The sequence below is a fragment of the Pangasianodon hypophthalmus genome, chromosome 22 (genome assembly GCF_027358585.1).
Source record: "Pangasianodon hypophthalmus isolate fPanHyp1 chromosome 22, fPanHyp1.pri, whole genome shotgun sequence".
NCBI classification, from domain to species: Eukaryota; Metazoa; Chordata; class Actinopteri; order Siluriformes; family Pangasiidae; genus Pangasianodon; species Pangasianodon hypophthalmus.
The window spans coordinates 14,684,430-14,705,540 of NC_069731.1; the positions used below are offsets into that span (position 1 = coordinate 14,684,430).

The 21,111-nt window shown below is 37.5% G+C and overlaps 1 protein-coding gene across 3 annotated transcripts; it reads right to left on the reverse strand.

Annotated features, from left to right (window-relative positions):
• Nucleotides 1–8,878: 8,878 nt before the first annotated feature.
• Nucleotides 8,879–19,331, reverse strand: pi15a (peptidase inhibitor 15a). Of its 3 annotated transcripts, none has more exons than XM_026938127.3 (6): nt 19,097–19,331; nt 18,585–18,904; nt 15,110–15,228; nt 14,652–14,784; nt 14,231–14,346; nt 8,879–11,436 (listed from the first exon to the last, which is right to left on the reverse strand). In XM_026938127.3, exons 2-6 carry the CDS (start codon nt 18,855–18,857, stop codon nt 11,301–11,303), a joined length of 777 nt encoding a protein of 258 aa, XP_026793928.1. In that variant the 5' UTR covers nt 18,858–18,904; nt 19,097–19,331; the 3' UTR covers nt 8,879–11,300. The 3 variants fall into 3 exon arrangements, with proteins under 3 accessions (XP_026793928.1, XP_026793927.1, XP_026793926.1); XM_026938126.3 differs by having other exon boundaries at nt 8,880–11,436; nt 18,585–18,907; nt 19,097–19,330; XM_026938125.3 differs by having other exon boundaries at nt 8,880–11,436; nt 18,585–18,988; nt 19,097–19,328.
• Between the last annotated feature and the right edge of the window lie 1,780 nt (nt 19,332–21,111).

The following is a 21,111-nucleotide window of genomic DNA, read 5'->3' on the forward strand; positions in this document are numbered from 1 at the left end:
GGATCTAAACAAAACACACAATGCTTGCTTTCATTGGAAGAAATTAAGATTTCGCTGAAACAAAGATTACATTGAAATAAAAACTGATGTCTCAGGAAACTGCTGCAGATGCTACACTGCACATCCTGCAAAAGATTCTTGGGGGAGGGAATTCTATAGATAATTACATAAAAAAAAGATTAATATATTTTTTTAAATAATGGAAACAAATTATTAAATGTATTATTCAGATACATAACTTTATACAATTAGTTATATATAAAATAAAAACTACAAAGGGCAATTATTATTATTATTATTATTATTATTATTATTATTATTATAAAGCTATTAACTTAACAGACTCAGAGTACAAAGAAACACACAATAATATCATTACACAATGCACCGTAATATTCAACACACAATGTATTGTTTATGGGTGGCATCTGTGCTTGTGAGTCAAGTTGTGTCTCAAGTCGCATATTTCTTTACATTTTGGAAATGACATCTGAGTGTACCTAGCTGTGTAATGTGCTCAGACCGAAAAACAGTATATTTTGTCTACTGAATGGTTGAAGCAATGGATATATGTTACCCTTGTGGTTCTTGTTCACTTTTCTCCTATAATTGTCTAATAGCTTACAGATGCCTGAGCCAGCAATTTGCTCAATGAGGGAGTCTTGATTGATGGATTGATGATGCTTAAGGCTTAAGGGTTAAGGATGATGCTTAAGGCTCCTCCTCCTTACAAACCATGGGTCTTAAGGGGAGGGGCTTGTTGCAGAGAGAACCAACATGGCTGCCCACAACAGCAGTACAGAGTTTGTGGTTGTAAATACGTCTCAGTGCTGCACAGTTAAAAGAGTTAAACAAGAAAGAACCTCCACCGTACATGCAGTGATGGTAAACTCAAAAAGGACTACATTCTGCAAGTACACACTGTGCTTGAATGGTTTTGAGAGCAGAAGTCATAACATCGAAGTTTTGCGAGGTTGGTTTGGACTAATTTTAACTGCTGCCGTTGGAAAACCTTAACACTACTTCATTATTACAATGCAAGTTGGAATAGGAGCCATGCTTTTAGATATTGAAACACAGTGTATAGGATTTGCAAGGAGCATATTTTGAGTATTAGGCTCATTTAGGGCTGCTTTTTAACCCTGTCAAAGTGAACTAATTTTTAAAAAATAAACAGCAGCGTTGGCAGTGAAAGAGGCACAAATGTCACAAAGAGATGTCGGCTATAATGTGAAAGCAACATAAAATTAAATGATAAGAGACAGAGAAGAAGGTAGCATATATCAGAATGTGTTTATGCTGTTGCTTCCTCAACCACAAGGAAACTGACGCTCCGTGCAGCAGCAGAAGGTGGCACTGGCATCACATCAGGCAACATCGGCACACATAGAGCTCAACACACACACACACACACACACACACACACACGGATATATTATTAGGTATGCTCTTATGCTACAGTGTGTGCCAAAATTTTCAAAACATTCCTCTTTCCCCATGAATCCACCAGATTTGCACCATTACCTAAGAGAAAATCTATTTAACTAAATTTCTGACTGAACAAATAGATTTTTAATCTATACTTACAGATTGAGACTGTGTCTGAGCACTGAAAACTGATTGAAAGGTTGTTCCATCATTGGGGGATTTGTAGGAAAAAGCTCTGCCCCTTGCTGTAGTCTTCACTATTCTAGATACTGACAGAGAACCTGACCTTTTGTTTGAAGTAGGCCTGGCAAATCATAGGCAAAAATTGAGTTATGTACTGTGGTACGAGACCATTTAGTGCTATATATCATTAACAGTATTTTATAATCACTGGTTCTAGTAAGAACTCTGGCTGCTTTTGGACTTGTGGACTAACTGAAGATTGTTTATTCGCCTAGTGGAACATCCAAACAGATAGACATTGCAATAGTCCAACGATACTCCCCAGGGCAGTGATAAACGTGTCACACAGCACACCCCTGCACGCATAAAACAAAAGTCCAGCAACCTTACTGTTATGTTCCACAGGATCCCAGTCCCAATGCACACATCTATGTATATCTTTGTTTATATAGTATGTTTACAGTTTTGCAAATGATGTTAAAAAGATGCGTGATGTAAGCAGTAGTGATAGTATTTAGTGCTACCTGCCATTAACTTACTTAACAAGCAGTGTTTTATTTTTCATTGTAATGTACAGCTCATTAAAAATGTTTTCTCTATGTCTGCATAAATATGATCTAAACCACCATCAGATTTTCAGTCCTAAAAGTAGACAAAGAGAACCCAGTTAAACAAGTAAGACTAAAATATTATACTTGGTCATTTATTTATTGAGGAAAATGATCCAGTATTTCATATCTGTGAGTGGCAAAAGTATGTGAACTTCTAAGATTAGCAGTTAATTTGAAGGTTAATTTGAAGGTCACGTGTTTTCAATCAATGTGATGACAATCGGGTGTGAGCGAGTGCCCTGTTTTATTTAAAGAACAGGGATCTATCAAAGTCTGAGCTTCACAACATGTTTGTGGAATTGTATCATGGCACAAACAAAGGAGATTTCTGAGGACCTTAGAAAAAGAGTTGTTGATGCTCATCAAGCTGGAAAAGGTTTCAAAACCATCTCTAAAGAGTTTGGACTTCACCAATTCACAAATGGAGGAAATTCAAGACTATTGTTACCCTCCCCAGGAGTGGTCGACCAGCACAGATCACTCCAAGATCAAGATGTGTAATAGTCCGCGAGGTCACAGAGGAACCCAGGATAACATCTACGCAAGTAAAGGCCTATCTCACATTGGCTATTGTGAATTTTCATGAGCCCACCATCAGGAGAATATTAAACAACAATGGTGTGCATGGCAGGGTTGCAAGGAGAAAGCCAATGCAGTTTGCTAAAGATCAAGTGGACAAGCCAGAAGGCTATTGGAAAAATGTTTTTTTTTTTGATGAATGAGACCAAAATAGAACTTTTTAGCATTGTATTTGGAGAAAGGAAAATATTGCATTCCAGCATAAGAACCTTATCCCATCTGTGAAACATGGTGGTGGTAGTATCATGGTTTGGGCCTGTTTTGCTGCATCTGGGCCAGGACAGCTTGCCATCATTTATGGAGCAATGAATTCTGAATTATACCAGCAAATTTTAAAGGAAAATGTCAGGACATTTGTCCATGAGCTGAATCTCAAGAGAAAGTGGGTCATGTAGCATGACAACAGCATGACAAAATTAATGTTTTGGAATGGTCAATGGTCAAGTCAAGGACCTGAAGCAAGTCAAGGACCTGAACCCTGAACTTCCCAGAGCTGAAGATGTTCTATACTGAGGAATGGGCTAAAATTCCTCCAAGCCAATGTGCAGGACTGACCAGCAGTTACTGAAAACGTTTAGCTGCAGTTATTGCTGCACAAGGTGGTCACACCAGACACTGAAAACAAAGGTTCCCATACTATTGCCACTAACAGATATGTAATATTCATTATATAATATATTATTTAATTTGGTGTACTTTAGCTACTTTTAGGACTTGTGTGAAAATCTGATGATGTTTTAGCTCATATTTATACAAATATATAGAAAATTCTAAAGGGTTAACAAACTTTCAAGCACCACAGTAAAAGATGGAGACATGGAGACAGATGTAACGTCATTTCAGTATCTTCTGTATCCTCTGCATTTCCTTACATACTTTGCAAGATCAAACTTGTTAGTGTATAGCAAATGTGTTTTCTTAGTTGTACTACATTTTTTTAATGGTTTTCAGTGTACACACACTAGCAGTTATGGATAATCAAAAATACTATCAAATAGTGTAGCATATATCAGAATGTGTTTATGCTGTTGCTTCCTCAACCACAAGGAAACTGACGCTCCGTGCAGCAGCAGAAGGTGGCACTGGCATCACATCAGGCAACATCGGCACACATAGAGCTCAACACACACACACACACACACACACACACACACGGATATATTATTAGGTATGCTCTTATGCTACAGTGTGTGCCAAAATTTTCAAAACATTCCTCTTTCCCCATGAATCCACCAGATTTGCACCATTACCTAAGAGAAAATCTATTTAACTAAATTTCTGACTGAACAAATAGATTTTTAATCTATACTTACAGATTGAGACTGTGTAAAATGTGACATTGTCATTGTGTGCTGATTAAGTTCAAAACACTCAGAAATGTCTTAAATACTCCGTGTGAACCTCATGAAAGGTCACAGTGCTCAAAAGTAAAAATCATAAATCACTGTATAATAGTGTATTGAAAGGATGAAATAACAAAGTCTCTGCAGTTAATAAAAACATACTGTTTTGGAGGTATATTATTTGGGATCCTACTGTACAGGACAGTTGGCCTGTATAAGCAGCACTACTGCTCAGTTACACATGCTGTCATCAGAGGCTGATTATTTTTCTGTCTGAAACCGAACCAAAACACTCGGATGTGTCTCAAGTCTTGCTGAAATGAACTTTTGAAGGATTTATAGCAGCAATAACACAAGCATGCCAACATCTGTCAACATCTCCATGTGGTCATGTGTACAATCCGATAGCTCACACTTGCTTTCTGTCAAACAGATGTGCAAAGTTCACTCACTGTGTAGAAACATTTCTCTTGCTTCCATGACATTTTTATGTGAAGCAGAAAAGTGAAGTTAATCTCTGTTCCATTCCTTCCATCTATTATTTACACTCCCACCTGTGCACAAACACCTGCTATTAAGAGGATCTCTGAGCATGTAAAGAGATTTTGGGCAGCTGTTACAACTCGGATTGTTTATATTGTATTTCTATAAAATCTAAAGATACGCCCTGGAAGAACAAACCAGGACACTGTTAAGTTGTCAACACAAAATCAGAATCAGGATCATTTTATGTTTGGTCACAACCCTATACATTCAACACACACTTCTCAGACAACACAATACAATTACCATTCTAATATACAAATATTGCACCTAATATACAAATATTGCACCTTAAGCGGAAATAGTAGGCTCGGTTGTAATTTACATTACAGTGGCGGTAGTAAGGGTGCAGTTCAGGGTCCATTAAACGGAGCGGAACAATTGTGATATATAATAAGTAATAGCAATGACATGTAGTAATGACAATATTAATAAATAATATATTTAGTAAGTGTAGGGTCCCTGGAGGACTAGTGGTTAGGTCACAGCACTCTCACCACTATGGCCCGGGTTCAATTCCTGGCCAGAGAATTGACCCTAGCCACTGGGGTTGCGTGCAACAGTGCACTCTCAGTGCCGGTCACAAGCCCGGATAAAATTGGGGATGGTTGCATCAGGAAGGGCATCCAGCATAAAAACTGTGCCAAATCAAATACGCAGGTCAATGATCCACTGTGGCGACCCCTGACAGGAGGAACAACAACAATATGTTTAATAAATAGTACTATTTACTAATAATATTTAAAATAATAATATTTAACTTGTAAAATAATAATAATTAGCATTGTAGAGTTCACCAAATGCTGCCTAGCCAGCCTGATTATTAACAGAAATTGCCAGTGGAAAGAAGCTGTTTCGATGGCGTGCAGTTTTTGTTATCAGGGTGTGGAATCGCTTTCCTGATGCTAGTTTTTGGAATAGGTAATTAGCAGGGTGGGAGGTGTCACTGATGATTTTTCCTGCTCGCCTCTTTGTCCTGGCGATGTACAGGTCTTCAAGTGATGACAAGTCTGAATCAAATTTCCAGGCCTTCAAAAAAAATGTGTAATTTTGTGTTCCCATCAGGGGAAACAAGATGATATCTGAAGAGTACACACAGTCTAGGATGTGTGTAATGTGTAATGGTGTGTCTAATGCTGACATGAAAGCAGGTGGATGGAAACTCTCTCTGCTGCACCTGAGATTGTGGAACCATGTTTGGCAGTGTACAGCTTGTATCCTTTGAGCAGGTGCGGATCCAGTGTGTGTTTGGCAGACCAGATGCAGGATGTTAACCCACTGCCTTTTCTACCCTCCATTGAAACAAAGGATTTATGTTTTCCCTTTCCCCCAGGGATTAGGACTTGAGATTGGACACCTCTGAGTTAATTTATGAGCTTGTTTTCCCAGACTTCCATAGTGTTCACTATGTAACAAGGAGGTGTCCATTCCCAGGTCTCTTTAGATTTAAAAGCAATGCAAATGAAAGTGGAAAGTCAGTTTATGTTCAGACTTGCAGTGTATTCAGATACACTTCCTAGATAAAATAATTAGTTGCCTCCACCAACAGCAACACCTTATTGTACACCTGGACTTGGTATAAATCCAGATGGTCAGTTGTTGGCCACACACTGAGGATGCCTTTTGTTCTTCAAGTGCAAGCAGAATACAATGTCGGCTCTTTCACGTTTGGTTGACTTGGTCGACAAGCATAACGGAACACTGGGACACTTTTACTTAGACTGAGAAAGAAGCTCAGGTGTTGGAAAACAAGGGAGAAATGATATGAGGCTGCTAGCAGACCTCAATATCTGAGAAGAAGGCCCCTTTAGGGCCAACAAATTTTGATACAGAACGGGCAAGAAAAGGTTCAGGGCATGAATGATAATGTAATTATCAGCAACAAGGTCAGAGGTAAGTTAGAAAAAAGATACGTTGGTCTGTATCAAGTATTACTGGTGGAGGACTCTGCTATGTATTAAATCTAGCAAGAAAAGAATATAGGTGGTGTCATAAGATCTGGAAGATGTGGAAATTAGAAGCACCACATGAGAGGATGGAAGTCCCAGAAAGAGGCCCCTTTTGCAAAAGGACCAGATGGCAAAGAGTCCAAGAAGGAAAGATGATTGACCTGAGAATAAGCAAAAAGGAATGCCAGAGTAGAGGATACTGGCCTGGTCCCAGGCGCAGTAGAAGACATTAAATACATTGCAGAGACAATACAATGGGCACAAATACTATGCACCTGGAAGGCTGTGAATCTCTTACCTAAAGATTGCAGTGTCTCACTCCAGACAGAAGTATGGCCACAGGTTTGTGGACACATCTTACCTAATGCTCTTGTGGCTGAGCAAATTCCCACAGGTTTGTTCCAAAATCTTGAGGAAAGCCTTCCCAAAAAAGTGAATGTTTTTATAATAGTAAAGGAGGCACTAAATCCTGAATGGGATGTTCAAAATAGCAAACATGAGTTGTTATGGTCAGGCGCCTTTTGCCCATGTATGAGTGACTAGGGGCCATTGTGGATCGAAGGAGAAGAGGTCTTCCTGTTCAACACAAAGACTTATGTGATTCTCTTCCCTATCTCTGAGGTGATGGAATGCAAAAAGCCAGCGAGGTGGATATCTGTAGATATAATCCAATAATGTATTAAAGAGGGAGGCCAAAAATGGATAAAGACTGGAAGTGAAGGGTGAAAGCCAATCCAAGCATAGATACATACCAAAGATCTTGCTGACACCAAAGCCAAAACCAACAGCTCTCCCAAAGTCCTTTACCAGTGAGGAGACCATCCCTTGCACCAAAGGAATCACAGTGACTCTACGGGGAGTAGTGAAGTACTGTGCTGAGAGAGGGTGTGCTTCCACATCTGGCAATATGGACAGTTCATCAACATACCCAAAGGATGAGAAGATTCTACGTGATACACACTGATTGACTATGAAACTATGCACATTGTCAATGGGCTTGACCGTCTCCAGATGTTGAATGGGATGTGCGAAGCTCTAGGACAGTCCCTCAGCAACACCAGTCTCACCGCCCTATCCCTAAAGAGTGCCCCCTAGAAGTGCAGTGGATCAAATACATTGAGATAGCCCTCTGGGAACATGAGAACAATCCTTCAAATATGAATATGGATTGGATAGAAAATGGATAGGATAGAAAAATGAGACCCACCTTGATATTGAATGAAAAAGTTTTCCAAGATAGCCCTTGTGTTGATAGCTCCATTCTGGCCAAACAGACCATAGTTCTGCCTGTTGTTAATTTTCCTGACGGGCCCTCAGTGCTTGATACCGATCAGACAAGACTGGCAGTCCTGGATGGACCGGCCACTGTGAAAAAGCAGACCACACATCTTGAAATTACGGGTCTGGCTCCTCTCCCCTGCATACTCAGACACTCTCATATGAGTGCACATGCTCGATCTATGTGTTGGTTGTATGCAAGCAAGTGGAAAGTTTTCTTACTATGTTGTTAAACACTGGGCATGAACATGGCTGATTTGTCTGCACATGAGCGATGGTCCAGTAGTGGGATCTAGACTTGGTGTTTTGTACAATTTACCATATAAACCAATAAAACACAAGGACATAAAATGTCTTTCATTTAACAAATTTTTTTTGCTAGCCATCACTCTGGCCAGACAAGTCAGTTAAATGTCTGCACTGGGGATCAGAATTCAAAACATGTCAGGCTGTGACTGAAGCCAGGAATCCTAATTAAGATATTAATAGGCATATTAATAAATCCATCAAACTATTTGCTCTTGCAGATAAGAATGTGCACAGACCAGCCAATGCATGCTATAGCTGCCACCTGCACAGCACTAAAAGGTGTGTCTTGTAAACTTGTGGTCATTTGTGAACCAGCAAAATGGAGTTCACTGTCCAAATTTGCCAAATTTTACCGGCAGAGTATATTGCTTCATGACACCCTATTTGCTCTGTGGTGAATTTGGGTCATCTTTACCTGGAAGTATTTTTAATTCTTGAGTTATTCTCATGCTCAAGAGAGTAATTAGGGCTTTGGGCATTTTATTCTCAAAAAATAGTATCAGCACCAGAGTGATTTTCATCCTCAATAAAGTATGGTATCAGCACTATTTATGAGTGCTGTCTGCACTTGTCTGGAACTACCAGGACATGTTATGAACCACCGTAATAACTTAGATAAACAGCCTTACACCCTTGCAGTCCTGAACACAAGGACGTGCAGTACAGGGTTATATATGCAACCATAGTTGTATGACTGAGTCAGTCAGGTCACTCAGGGCCCTTTTATAGACTACTCACATGGGGTCATGGTCACAAGGTGATGACTGACCTATTGGTACTCTGAGGAAATGGAAATAGGCTATGACCAAATTGGGAGAAGGATTTTGATGGATTTTACTGACACAGACCTCAACAATCCTTCAAAAAAGACCTAAATAAAAGGACTTGCATTCTCCACCTCAGACTTTCATGAATTACAGGAAAATTACAGTCAAGTTTTGTGAAAGACGTCATATACAATAAGTAGTCACAAACTTTTTCCCTGGGCCCTTTTCCTGTCTTTCCCATGATGGACAGATTTCCTTTTACATTTGCAAGCTAATTCAGCCTGTATGATGCCAATTCAGCCTGTATGATGGTCTGTTTGTGTTTGGCTGTTGTTCAGATGCAGATGAAAGTCTTCAAAGAATTACTGTCTATACCAACATATTCATTTGGCTTTATATTTCCGCTCTGGTTTTCAGATCCTTAGAATTAAAGTATTTCCCCTAGTCAGAGGTGTTTGGTGGTCATGAGTATTGATAAATCCTGAGAGTAGAGAAGGAAACAGAGCAGAAGATGCAGAAATCCTCCACAGTATCCTGAACACAGGCTTTGTTTTAAAAGAATTGCCTAAATAAGCCAATGATTACTTAATATAACGCAGCCGTTGTCCTGTTTTTGATAAAGACACTACAACGCTTAACGGGAAATGAGACTAGAAGACAACGTACATGAGTGTACATCTCTGTTACAGTAATTACTCTCAGATTTGCCCCCTGCTGTGAAGAAGGATTTAACGTGTAATAAACAAAGGCAGTGTGTGGTTTTGTTCAGTACTGACACAAGAAACAAGGTCATACGTTTAAGCAAAGACAAAAGTCTGGCTTTATTCAGAAGTACAAAATACAAATACAAAAGACAGGGCAGTTTGGCAGGAAACGATAAATGCAACTTAAATTTAAAAGCAGTCAGTGCACATGAAACTGTGACAACTCTCATTCAACAGTGAAATATAATTATGTAAATTTCATTTCAAATGCTGTCTTGATTTAAATTGTGTGAATTAAAGGAAAAATCTTCTGCAGGACAAACTGTTGCCCTTTTTACTCACTTTTAGAATTATTCATGTCGGAGTGCTATAGCTGGGCAGTGAAAACACAATAGAATTTACACTTAAATAATAAAAGATGAAAACAAACAAAATGTTAACAAAATTATTTAATAACTATTATACAAAAACATATTTACAGTTTACTTCAGCCGATAAATAGTTTTAACTCAAAGGCAGTTGGACTTAAACATCAGATTGCACTTATAGGTGTGTAATTAATACACTCATTAAGCAAAGTAAAGAAGCAATGTGATTTAAAAAGGTGATTTTTGGATCATTTTTGAAACTTTGGGGTTCAGACAATAATTTGGTAAACCTTAACCTCACTCAAATGTAATTTGCTTTTAAGTGTTATAGTGTATTCTGACATACAACGTATAAGTGATTTTGTAGCTCACTACACTGGAATTGGCATTCTCTTGACCTGAACATTGAAAGTTGTGAATCGGCCGTATACACAATATGATGAGGGCCTAGGGTTCTTCAGTTAAGTAAGTGTTACATTTTTGGCCAAACTGTTGTGCTAAGTTCAAAAACACAAGACTATTACATTGAACCAAAATAACACAACCAGTTTACATAATATAAAACAAAACTGACTGACTAATATGGCTCTACGGTATATAATTTATATCTGTCTATAATTTATAATTGTAACTGCAGAGATGTAAATAAAAGGGCAAAATGAAGATGTGTTGAATCTTAAACCCCTTAAAAAATTGTAATTTATGAATAACACTAGAGGTGGGTGATGTGATGATAAGAAGATATTTTGTTACATTTTTTTTCTAAGAGTATTGTGATATGGTATTAAGTCAGTAGACCAACTGTGTGTAGAAACATATTTGCACCAACTGAAATGACAAACAGTAATGTCACACTGTAAATGTAAAAGTGTATATTAGCAAGTGACTGACTGAACTTCAGTACATTATGCTGTTATATATTCCAAATATAATCTCAGCAAAAATAATATCAGGATACATATAATTGTGAAACATGGTCAAGTATTGTAATATGATATTTCTCCCGTATATCCCACCCCTAAATAATACTTTGTGTTTTTTATGCCATTTCAGTACCTGGTATACATATGTATTAACAAAATAATTTAGGGACTTGTCATTTAAAAATAAAAAAGAAAGGAAAAAAGAAATGGAAGACATGGTTATATTTTAAATAGATCCATATATACAAATCAGGAATGTTGTGCAAAGCCTCCCAGGGGACTAGAGAAAAAGTGTGTGTGTGTGTGTGTGTGTGTTTATTTAAACCAGTGCAGGTAGTTAGAGTTCACAGCAGGAACACACATGTTGTTACTGCATGAGCCACCGTAGCTGGGAGGGCACATTGAGCATGGTACGCCCACTTTATAGGGAGCTTCACCGATCCAATTACCCCTAAAAACAACAAGAACAGAAAACAATATTTAGAATTCCAAGTATGGGCATGCTCAAATCCCAACCATACCACAGCCATCTGTTGCCAGGAGTCCAAAAGAGCATAACTAACTGGACGTATTTTCTGGGTGGGAGGGGTGGTGACATTAGCCAATCATGGACGTCTGTTAGGTCATGTATGCGGAAGAGGGTGGATAACACTTTCCTCTGAGTGTGTTCAGATGCCCTGTGAGGTAGAATGAGCAGCGGGGAGAACTATCTAGTGGGTGGGAACTGTCAGTGACTAAAACTGGAAGTAAAAATTGGGGAAAATGAAATTTCCTGTATGTCTTATCCTCAATATCGTTATGGCATGCACTGAAAGTGTATAAGTGGTTTAGAAACATCTCAACACTTTTTTCCACCATTAAAAATGCCATGACTTATGGAAACAAACATCCCTATGACCTTCTGACATATAGATGACCCTGCCCCTTCCTCCCACTACTATTGGTTAATCTATGCTGCTAGCTATGGAAAGAGGACACATTGTGGAATTGTATGTCTGGACCTTAGACTGTCTCTGAGTCCAAAGGGACATCTGGTCACCAACATTACCAACATAAGGGAATCGTTGACGTATCTAGACAGTGAGTGTAATTCAGAGTTCAGTGCTTACTGACCTCATTCACTGCTACTATAAAACTGTCTTCCTGTACTGCATTGAAGGCAACTAATTACTTTCATGAGATCACAAACTGAGCTCATACATAAATCAGTATTTATCCAGAGGTTCTGACAATGTCTAAGTTTTAAATTGGAAAAAGGTGAATTTGAAATTGCAGTAACAAATTTGACCCAAATACCAATCTAGATGAATTAATGATGAAACGTTATGTTCTTTAGTGCAGGTGGACTTTACTATTATCTTCTTCCAGCGTAACTGTTTTCAATTCTTATTGCTTTCATTCACTTTCATTTATTTAAAAAAGTTTCATGGTGGAAAGCTCATTTCTAGTATTGTTCCACTTTCAGTAAACATTTCAAATGGGACATTTAGACCCCAGCCAAAGGGTTAATATTGGGATATTGAGGCACATCTGGTGTGTATTTACTCAGGCTCAGCCGCTCACTAGGAACAATCGTACTTCTTTCGTCATAATTACCCTGAATCTGGTTCGCATGTTGAAAAGTCGCTGCTCTTCAGTCTTTTCAGCATTTTTAGTTAACATGAAAATGATTAAATGTTTACTTTTTGAAGCTACTTATTCCAATCCTATATATTTACATTTTTTCCTTAAAATTTTTAACCACCTTAATTGCGCATAACAACTTTTCTTACCCTGCCAATATGATGGGAGTTCAGTCCATGCTGTTGGTGAACAAAAATCTACAAAAATTTCATATCCAGGGCAGAGTAACTGGAGGAAGTTTCTGCTCCTTTGTTTAATACTGCATTTAATTAGGGTTACTATTTAAATGTTGTCCTTTTCCTCTGTTGGTTTTCTCTTGTATTTTAATCAGGTTTATTTATTCTGTACAGAACTTTGGACAGGAGCATTGCTGAGATTTTTAAACACCTCAGTGTCACAGCTGGGTTGAAAAACAGTCTGCCAACCAGAAATATCCATCCAACAGCGGTCCTGTGGCTACCACCCAAATAATATCTCTTAAGAGTTGGCCCTGTGTGGTCTTTTCTCAATGACAGATTGGGTAGAGGAGAACTGACACAATGTGGAGAGCAACAGATGGGCTACAGTCTGTAACTGTATATTTATAAAGTGACCTAATTGGTGGGTGGAAATGATAATATGGCCAATGATTGTAGACACAAGATATGTATAACTAATAAACTGAAAACTGACTGTATATCTAATACACTTATATATTATCTATCAGTTTATCATGTAATATGTAAGGAATAAAACATGATGGGACATGCCGTCATAGGAAATTAATCAACAACGGGGTGGTGCGATGCAAAGTGGAGGGCCGTTACCAGCCCAAAGTTGATTAGTTTCCTATAACAGCATATCCAGAAGATATTCATTCCTCATATATATTTGCAAACTTTTACGATTTTTATTTATTAGAGAATCACACGTTATACTTTTTATCCATTTATAGTTATACATAGTATTGTGGAATGGCTGTGAAACTAGTTCCTATTATCACTTGCATTACAGCAGCTATAAATGCCCTCACCAGCCTCTCCTTTTCTCTCCTTATTGAAGTTAATGATACAAATAAAATATTTTTTGTCATATTACTGAGAAACTGAAAAATGCAAAGCCTTATATAATGAAGACCTGTGGCAGAAAACTTAAAGGAACAGCTATAGCTCCAAGTGTAACCAAGCACTGACACTGAAGAGTTCATAAATGATCATAAATGTTAAATAAACTTCTCCAAGTTTCAAATTTCATATCCATATCAATGATTATATGTTTTTTATATGTTAACATATTTTCTATTCTGTTTATAATTTGGCTTAGATTATGCAGAGCATTTGTCATACAAGTTCCTGCGAATTAGCTGTTACTACAGAAACAATAACACATTAGAACAAGTGCATTAATATAAACCTGTGATTATCATAGAGCTAGCACTACTCTGAGAGTTGCTGTTATAGAAAAATAATCAATGCTTTCTGACCAATCAGATTTGAAAATTCAACAGAGTTTGGTATAAGCTAGATAGAACATTTGGAGCTAAAGGACACCATACACTGTTTTTATGGTAACTCTATAAATAGATTACAGTGTTTGTGTGCATGTGTGTGTGTGTGTGTGTGTGTGTGTGTGCGTACACTTACTTTCCTGAATAGTTACACACCAAATACGTTGCTCTCCTCCACACTGAGCCCCAGACATTCATATTGTGACATGTATGGATGGCACATCCAACTTTATTTGACGTGGCCCAAACCATCTGCAATCAGAGTCCAATCAGAAACATCAGTAAATGGGAAATGACTAAACCATATCACATTTAACTATTAGTTTTTGTTATTGGGTCTTGTATACTAATTGAGCATCTTTCTTTGCCTAAGGTGTCCTGACTATGCAAACTATTATTTAACCTAATACACTAGTGCAATCATTGGTAGTATGATTACTATAAAAGCCTATGTTAACAACCTATGTTTATCTTTAAAACGAGAATTGTGTTTATAAGTTTAGGCATTAAATTGCTCAGAATGTCATACACACTACACTCTGTCAAAATAAACTCACTTGTGTGTAATGAGTGCACATGGGCCCATAGCATTTAAGAGGGCATCTGGGATTGCAGTCACGTGGATATGGGAAAGAATAATCTTTCACTTCATCGTACCATGGCTTCACCAGCTGCAGGATGGATCTGTACCTAAAGCATCCAAAACCAAAGTGTTACTGAGGAAACACACACAAGAGTTGTACAGCATGGGATAGACAGTCAGATTGATTGACAAACAGATAAGACACAGACAGATGTAGTTGGGTGACAGTTACCCTTACCATGTAAGGGGACCAGTATGCCCAAAACATGCCAACAAAGCCAACATTTTCCATTAATTTGCCACCCTTCAATATGTGATACAGTATATTGATGTGTAATATACTATATGTGTGATATATGTCCAAATCCAACCTCATAGTAGATGAGTTGCTTGTTATATTTGGTAAGAAATATGTACTTGGGCAATGCATACCTTCCAGTTCGTACAGAAAGGTTTTGCCCAAGGAATCTGAGAAGATTGCGAGGGCCGTGTTCCCAAAGACACATGGAAGCCCACTCTTCTGCTCTCTGAGCGAGGGTTTCATCCCACACCTGAAAAAGCAACAAAACATCAATTGCTGCAATTAATTATTCATTATTGATTACTAATTATTTTTCCTATAAGCAGACCTCCTAAAAGCCTGGTCCAGAAATTAGGGGAATGAAGCACAATACGTCAAGTCAGAGTGACAATGTTGCTGGGAGGATTCAGGAAAAAAAAGAAGCACTGATTTGTTAGGTCCTTGGTATGTAAAGCACTTTGGTCAACATGTGTTGTTTTTGAATGTGCTATACATGTATTGTTCTCCTTATCCCAAGTCCTACTGTAATGACAGGCTTGTGGATGTGGTTTATTACCCATGTTCCTCGGACAACTCAAATTACTTTTATTCTTAGCACAGTTTTGTATCATTCCGCCCCCTAGGCCCAAATGCAACTGCAAAGGAAAGTTTATAGAGATGATAAAGATCCATTTCCTGTTAGTTTCAAACTATTTTATTTTAAAATGCGATTACTAAGCTGTATAATGTCATATGAAGCATGTATGTGAAAATCAGGGCTCAAATTTATGAACAAAATTCAGGTAGATAGATCTTCCATTACTTATTAGCAACATTAGCATCATATCTCCAGTAAAACTATTTGACAACACACATGATTTGGTAGATTGACTATATTAGAAGTAAGGGGAGCACCGTGTACATTTATGGAAGACTGTAAGCAACAAGACAGATTCTGTTGACATGTACTGTACATTTTTTTTTATCATAAAAAACTTTTATTATTTATTATAAAAAACTTTTTTTATTTCCTCCAATAAAAAATAACCACAGAAATGAAGCCTTATCAAAGAAATATGGTGGATTTTAAGAAACACTAAAGTCCAATCATGAGATAATTTGGCTACATTAGAGAGGCAAACTAGCATTTAGCGGTGAGGCAGTTGAGAAGCTCTTCATTAGTCCAAGATAACGTACATATACAGTATAAACTCCCAAAAATAAAGGTAACAAAATGTACTTTTCCTTGTTATTGAAGTGTTACCATCAAGAAGACATGTTTTTTTACCTTTAGTGTGTATCTTTTACCTGGGAAGGTGCATTGGTGCACTTTTAATTTGCTTCTAGAGTAAAGTGAAGGTAGGCTGGTACATCTGTGGCCCTGAAGATCTACCTATGCACCTTACATTATTTTTAAAGATATAAAGATACACACTAAGGGTACAAAAGATGTACCCTTGATGGTGTACTACCCTAGTCACAAGGAAAATTACCTACCTTTATTTCTGAGAGTGTATAGTATTATGTGATTGGCCAACACTGCAGGGCTCAAAATGAGAAATGCATGTGGCTATGAAACACTACTACTTCATTTTCTTTCTAAAAGCAGTAAGAAGAAATCTGATCACCATGCCATCACCAAACAACAGACATGTCATAAAAATGACCTAAAGAGTTCTGGATAGAAGATAGAAAATGACATTGTTAATTACAACATTGCTTTTGAAATAAGCATGTTTTTGTTATTGTACCCAGAAGACCAATGGTTGTCCAAGGAAGATTAATCAATCCATCTTTACCAACCTCCCTTTGTTAAGTATTTGTACGCTTGAGTCCCAGCAACTTTGGTGGTCTGGGTCATTTGAATCTTCACAACAGCTGCACATTAGCTGGACAGTCAGGGAGACATTTGTTACAACAGATCGGCTATAATTGTGCACAAAGTGCAGCTCCCGGGTCGCATTCCAATACACCTACTTGTGTGTTAACTGGAGCTGCTGTTGTAATATAGTAGTGAGTGTTGTCATGACCAACATTCTAAACTACTACTATATTATTTTCTTATAACAGTACATTCTGAAGTGTTTTATTGCTCTTATACCACAGCAATTTGCCAGCACTAACGTTTTTTTTATTCAATAAAGAATGACATCATACATTTTATCCAACTAGAGTTACATCCATGAAACAAGTTAGTTCCTGTTGTCACTGTATGTTCACCTATTCTTCCGCTTAGTGGAATAATCCATTTCCATCGAATCATGAATTTGGGTTTTTTTAGTATCATGACAAGCAACAAGAGTCAAACTGTGGCTTTTTCTATCTTCACTGTGTCCAATGTCAGCACTTTCTATTACTCTATTACACTTTCTATTACTCTATTACACTCTATTACACTTTCTACTAAGCTATTCAGATTAGATGCTAAACAATAAAAGATTTTGCAGCTGTGAATCTACAGGACATTTTTTCAGATATATGTAGATGCTATCTAGATGTAGTTAGCCAGATGTTAGTTTTTATTGAGCAAACTAAAATATTTTGACGCTACATGTTGCTGACTGAAAAAATTATGTTGCCAGTATTATAAAGTGTCTCAATCTTTCCAATTACTCAGTAAAATAAGGCAATTTCAGAAAGCATCCTGGAAATAATGTGAGAGAACAGTATTTCATACACTTCATACACATCTGCATTTTCCAATTTTCAGTGGATATTATGGAAATATCTCTTTCATACATGCTATGATGATTGTTTCGGGTCTTAGAAATCTACCTAAGAGCCAAAGTGCATTTTGTTTTATAGAATTTGGACCAATAGTTTTAAAGAAAATGACAGCGTCATGTGAAATGACATTTTTCTTTGAAATGTAGTATAATAGCATTATATTGTGTTCTATACATTTTTTTTTTTTTTTTTAAAATCTATACATACAGTTCTATACATACAGTTCTATACATTTTTAAAAAAACACATTTGAAGTTGTAGGCAAAGCAAAGTGAACTTCTATGCTGATGTGAATGCTTAATAAGGCAAGGCAAAAAATTTTCTCCATCACATGGCTTTAGTATAGCTGATTCAACCCCATCCACAATTTTCATGTCACATAAGGGATTTGTCACTAAGTCATACAAGGGATTTGATATCTACTGTGATTTTAAGGAAGAGCACTACATGTGTGGTTTCATGAATAGCTTTGGAAAAAAATAAAATAATAAAAGCACCAGTTTATATTTAATACATGCCCAGCGAGTGTAATTTACTGTTTCATCAGGTGTATGGAATACTGTGCTCTTAACTTACCTCAGTGAGTGACTACATAGTAGCAAGCTAGAAATGTCCCAGTTGGAAGGAAAAGAAGTTAGCAATTGCAGCTATACAGTCATAGTCTTAGCTATTAATCTTACTCTATCTGTCAGCACTGTTTTACTATTCCATGATAGTGGTAGATTTTTTCATGTAATATGCCTGGAAAGATGGATTTCCTCTTGCACTGAGAATCTGAACCCAATGAACTTTATTCGGGTCACCCACACAAGTGGAAATCAATCTGTCTACCCAAATATATCAGTTATTTAACATCTCTGAGAGAAAAAAAAACATGCTAAGGTTAATATGCTTTCTTACCATGTATTCCATGTTGGAAGCTGGTGGGAAAACATTTCCTCTGACTTTATTGTGGTAATCAAGAATGGCCAGCCGGTCGTCTTGGGAAATGTACCTCTTCCGTCTATTTTTTGGAAGGTTTACATGGTCCATGTGATATTTGGAGTTAATGTCAGAGAAACTGGTGGACGGTGGAGCAGAGATGGTGGAATTAAATGCTGCAAGTACACTTGCTGCTCCACAAGACAAGCAGATGAGCAGCAAATCGATGGCCAAGCCGTGCTCATTCATCATGACCTTCTGGATTTTTTGGCTCAGGAAATCCTTTCTTCAAGATCTGTCTGCTGGAGAAGTGACAGAAAATGCTCACTGACTTGGCTCTGCACTTTCACAAATTCTCTGCAAAATCCAAAGAGCTTTCTGACCTTTAAATAACAAGAACACATTCATCCATTATAAAGACTTATTCAATAGCTTATACTGTAAAAAAAAAAAAACTATGCACAATCCAGCTGCAGTTTAAAAGTCTATACCTTGACTAAAATGATGAAAGAGTGTCTTTGTTTGGAGGAACAGGTCCTTATCCCTGTGTGTGTGTGTGTGTGTGTATATGTGTGTGTGTGTCCAAAAGCCAGCGTGTCTGTAAAACTCCTCCTGTTGTAAAAGACAAGATGACTCTGCTTTCAGCAAGGAGCTGCTGCCTTTTTATAGCACAGTGACTGTCACAAAAAAAAAAAAAAAAAAAAGACTGCAGGGCTTCTGAAGGTGTTTGGAGTCCCTCCCCATCACCTGAAACACATCACTTGCAGACGTAATGCCTTGTTCTCTCGCCCATTTCCTGGCAGGTTTAATCATAACATCTGCTTTTGGTTTGCACAGCTGGCAAAGGTAGAAAAGAAAACAGAAGATAAGCAAGGAAATTATCCACTGACCCCAGAAACACAGATCAGCACTGTGCAAAGCCTGCATGCTTAGAGCCAAGTGTGACGCCAAACCTTAGAACAGGGAAAGACGTCTTTCTGAACACTGTAATATCCTGATAAATCATACTGTTATGTGGAAAACTGAGGAAACACTTCACATGGTGAAATTTTGACCTTTACATTATTCTGCAAGAAAAAAATAATAATTTTTTAACGATATTTCAATGGCAAGTGAAATAATGATAACAAAATATATTTTAAAAATTTACAGCTATATAAATACTATATGTATATATTCATTAACAGCAATTAAATAGAGGATTCGTGATTATTATGATAATTGAGCTTCAGATCCTGATTTGAATGTAATGAGACTGATTTTAAAATCGATCAGTGTTTCCTTTTAGAGAAAACACACTAAATTATTATGTTAGCATTAGAGACTTGTCAATCACACACAGTTGGATGAAAGTCTATGTACATAGCTTTAGTCAACAAAGTTTCCAGCGTCTTCATTCATCACGTTGGCTGTTTTTTCTTCAATGAATTGCTAAGCGATAGGGGAATGCTATTGCTAACATCCTGCTGAAAAATCTAGCTTCTGACCAAAACACAGAATGAGCTGGTCAAGCTAGTAGACCACCTTGACAGAATTGATTAATAAATGTTTGAAATTTTGTAACTGTGAGCAGCAGTTCTGTGTGCGAAATCTGAGGCTACAGTGAGGCACAGGCTCACTAAAAATGGACAAGATTGGAAAAACCTCACCTGGCCTTTTTCCGATGTTCAGCTGTCCACTTTTGGTGAACATGTGCACAGTAGCCTCAGATTCCTATTTTTGGCTGACAGGATCCCGATGTGGTCTTCTGCTGTTGTGTATGGTCTCAGCAGTCTGAGATGCTTTTCTGCTCACCACGGTTGTAAAGAGTGGTTATTTGAGTTACCGTAGCCTTCCTGTCAGCTTAAACCAGTCTTGCCATTCTCCTCAGACCTCTCATCAACAAGGCATTTGATCCCAATGAACTGCTGCTCACTGGATTTTTTTTTTGTTTGTTTTTCACACTATTCTGTGTAAACTCTAGAGACTCCCGGGAGATCAGCATTTTCTGAAATACTCAAACCAGCCTTCCTGGCACCAACAACCATGCCACAGTTGAAGACACTGGGGTAACATTTTTATCCCCATTCTGATATTCCCCAGTCTGATGTGAATTAACTGAAGGTCTTGACCTGTATCTGCATATTATTATACACTGCTGCCTCATTATTGTCTGAATGGATAAGTGCCTTACTTATATATATATATATATATATATATATATATATATATATATATATATATATATATATATATATATATAATGTGATACGCTGGCTAAAACCACTAAAAAAAACAAAGGAAGAGAGGCTAGCTAGTCCTAATATTAGTATAAGTTTGCTACATGTGTCAGAACCGTCTCTGTCACTACTACTCTCATTTAAAAGATCTAAAATAAAATGGCAATTAATTTAAAAGGAACAAAGAGAGCAAAATGCTAATGCTGCAAAAAAATTAATAAAAGCTCAGACACAGAATAGCACCATGCTATTAAACTTTGTAATTGTAGGCTAAAACCCTGACCCAC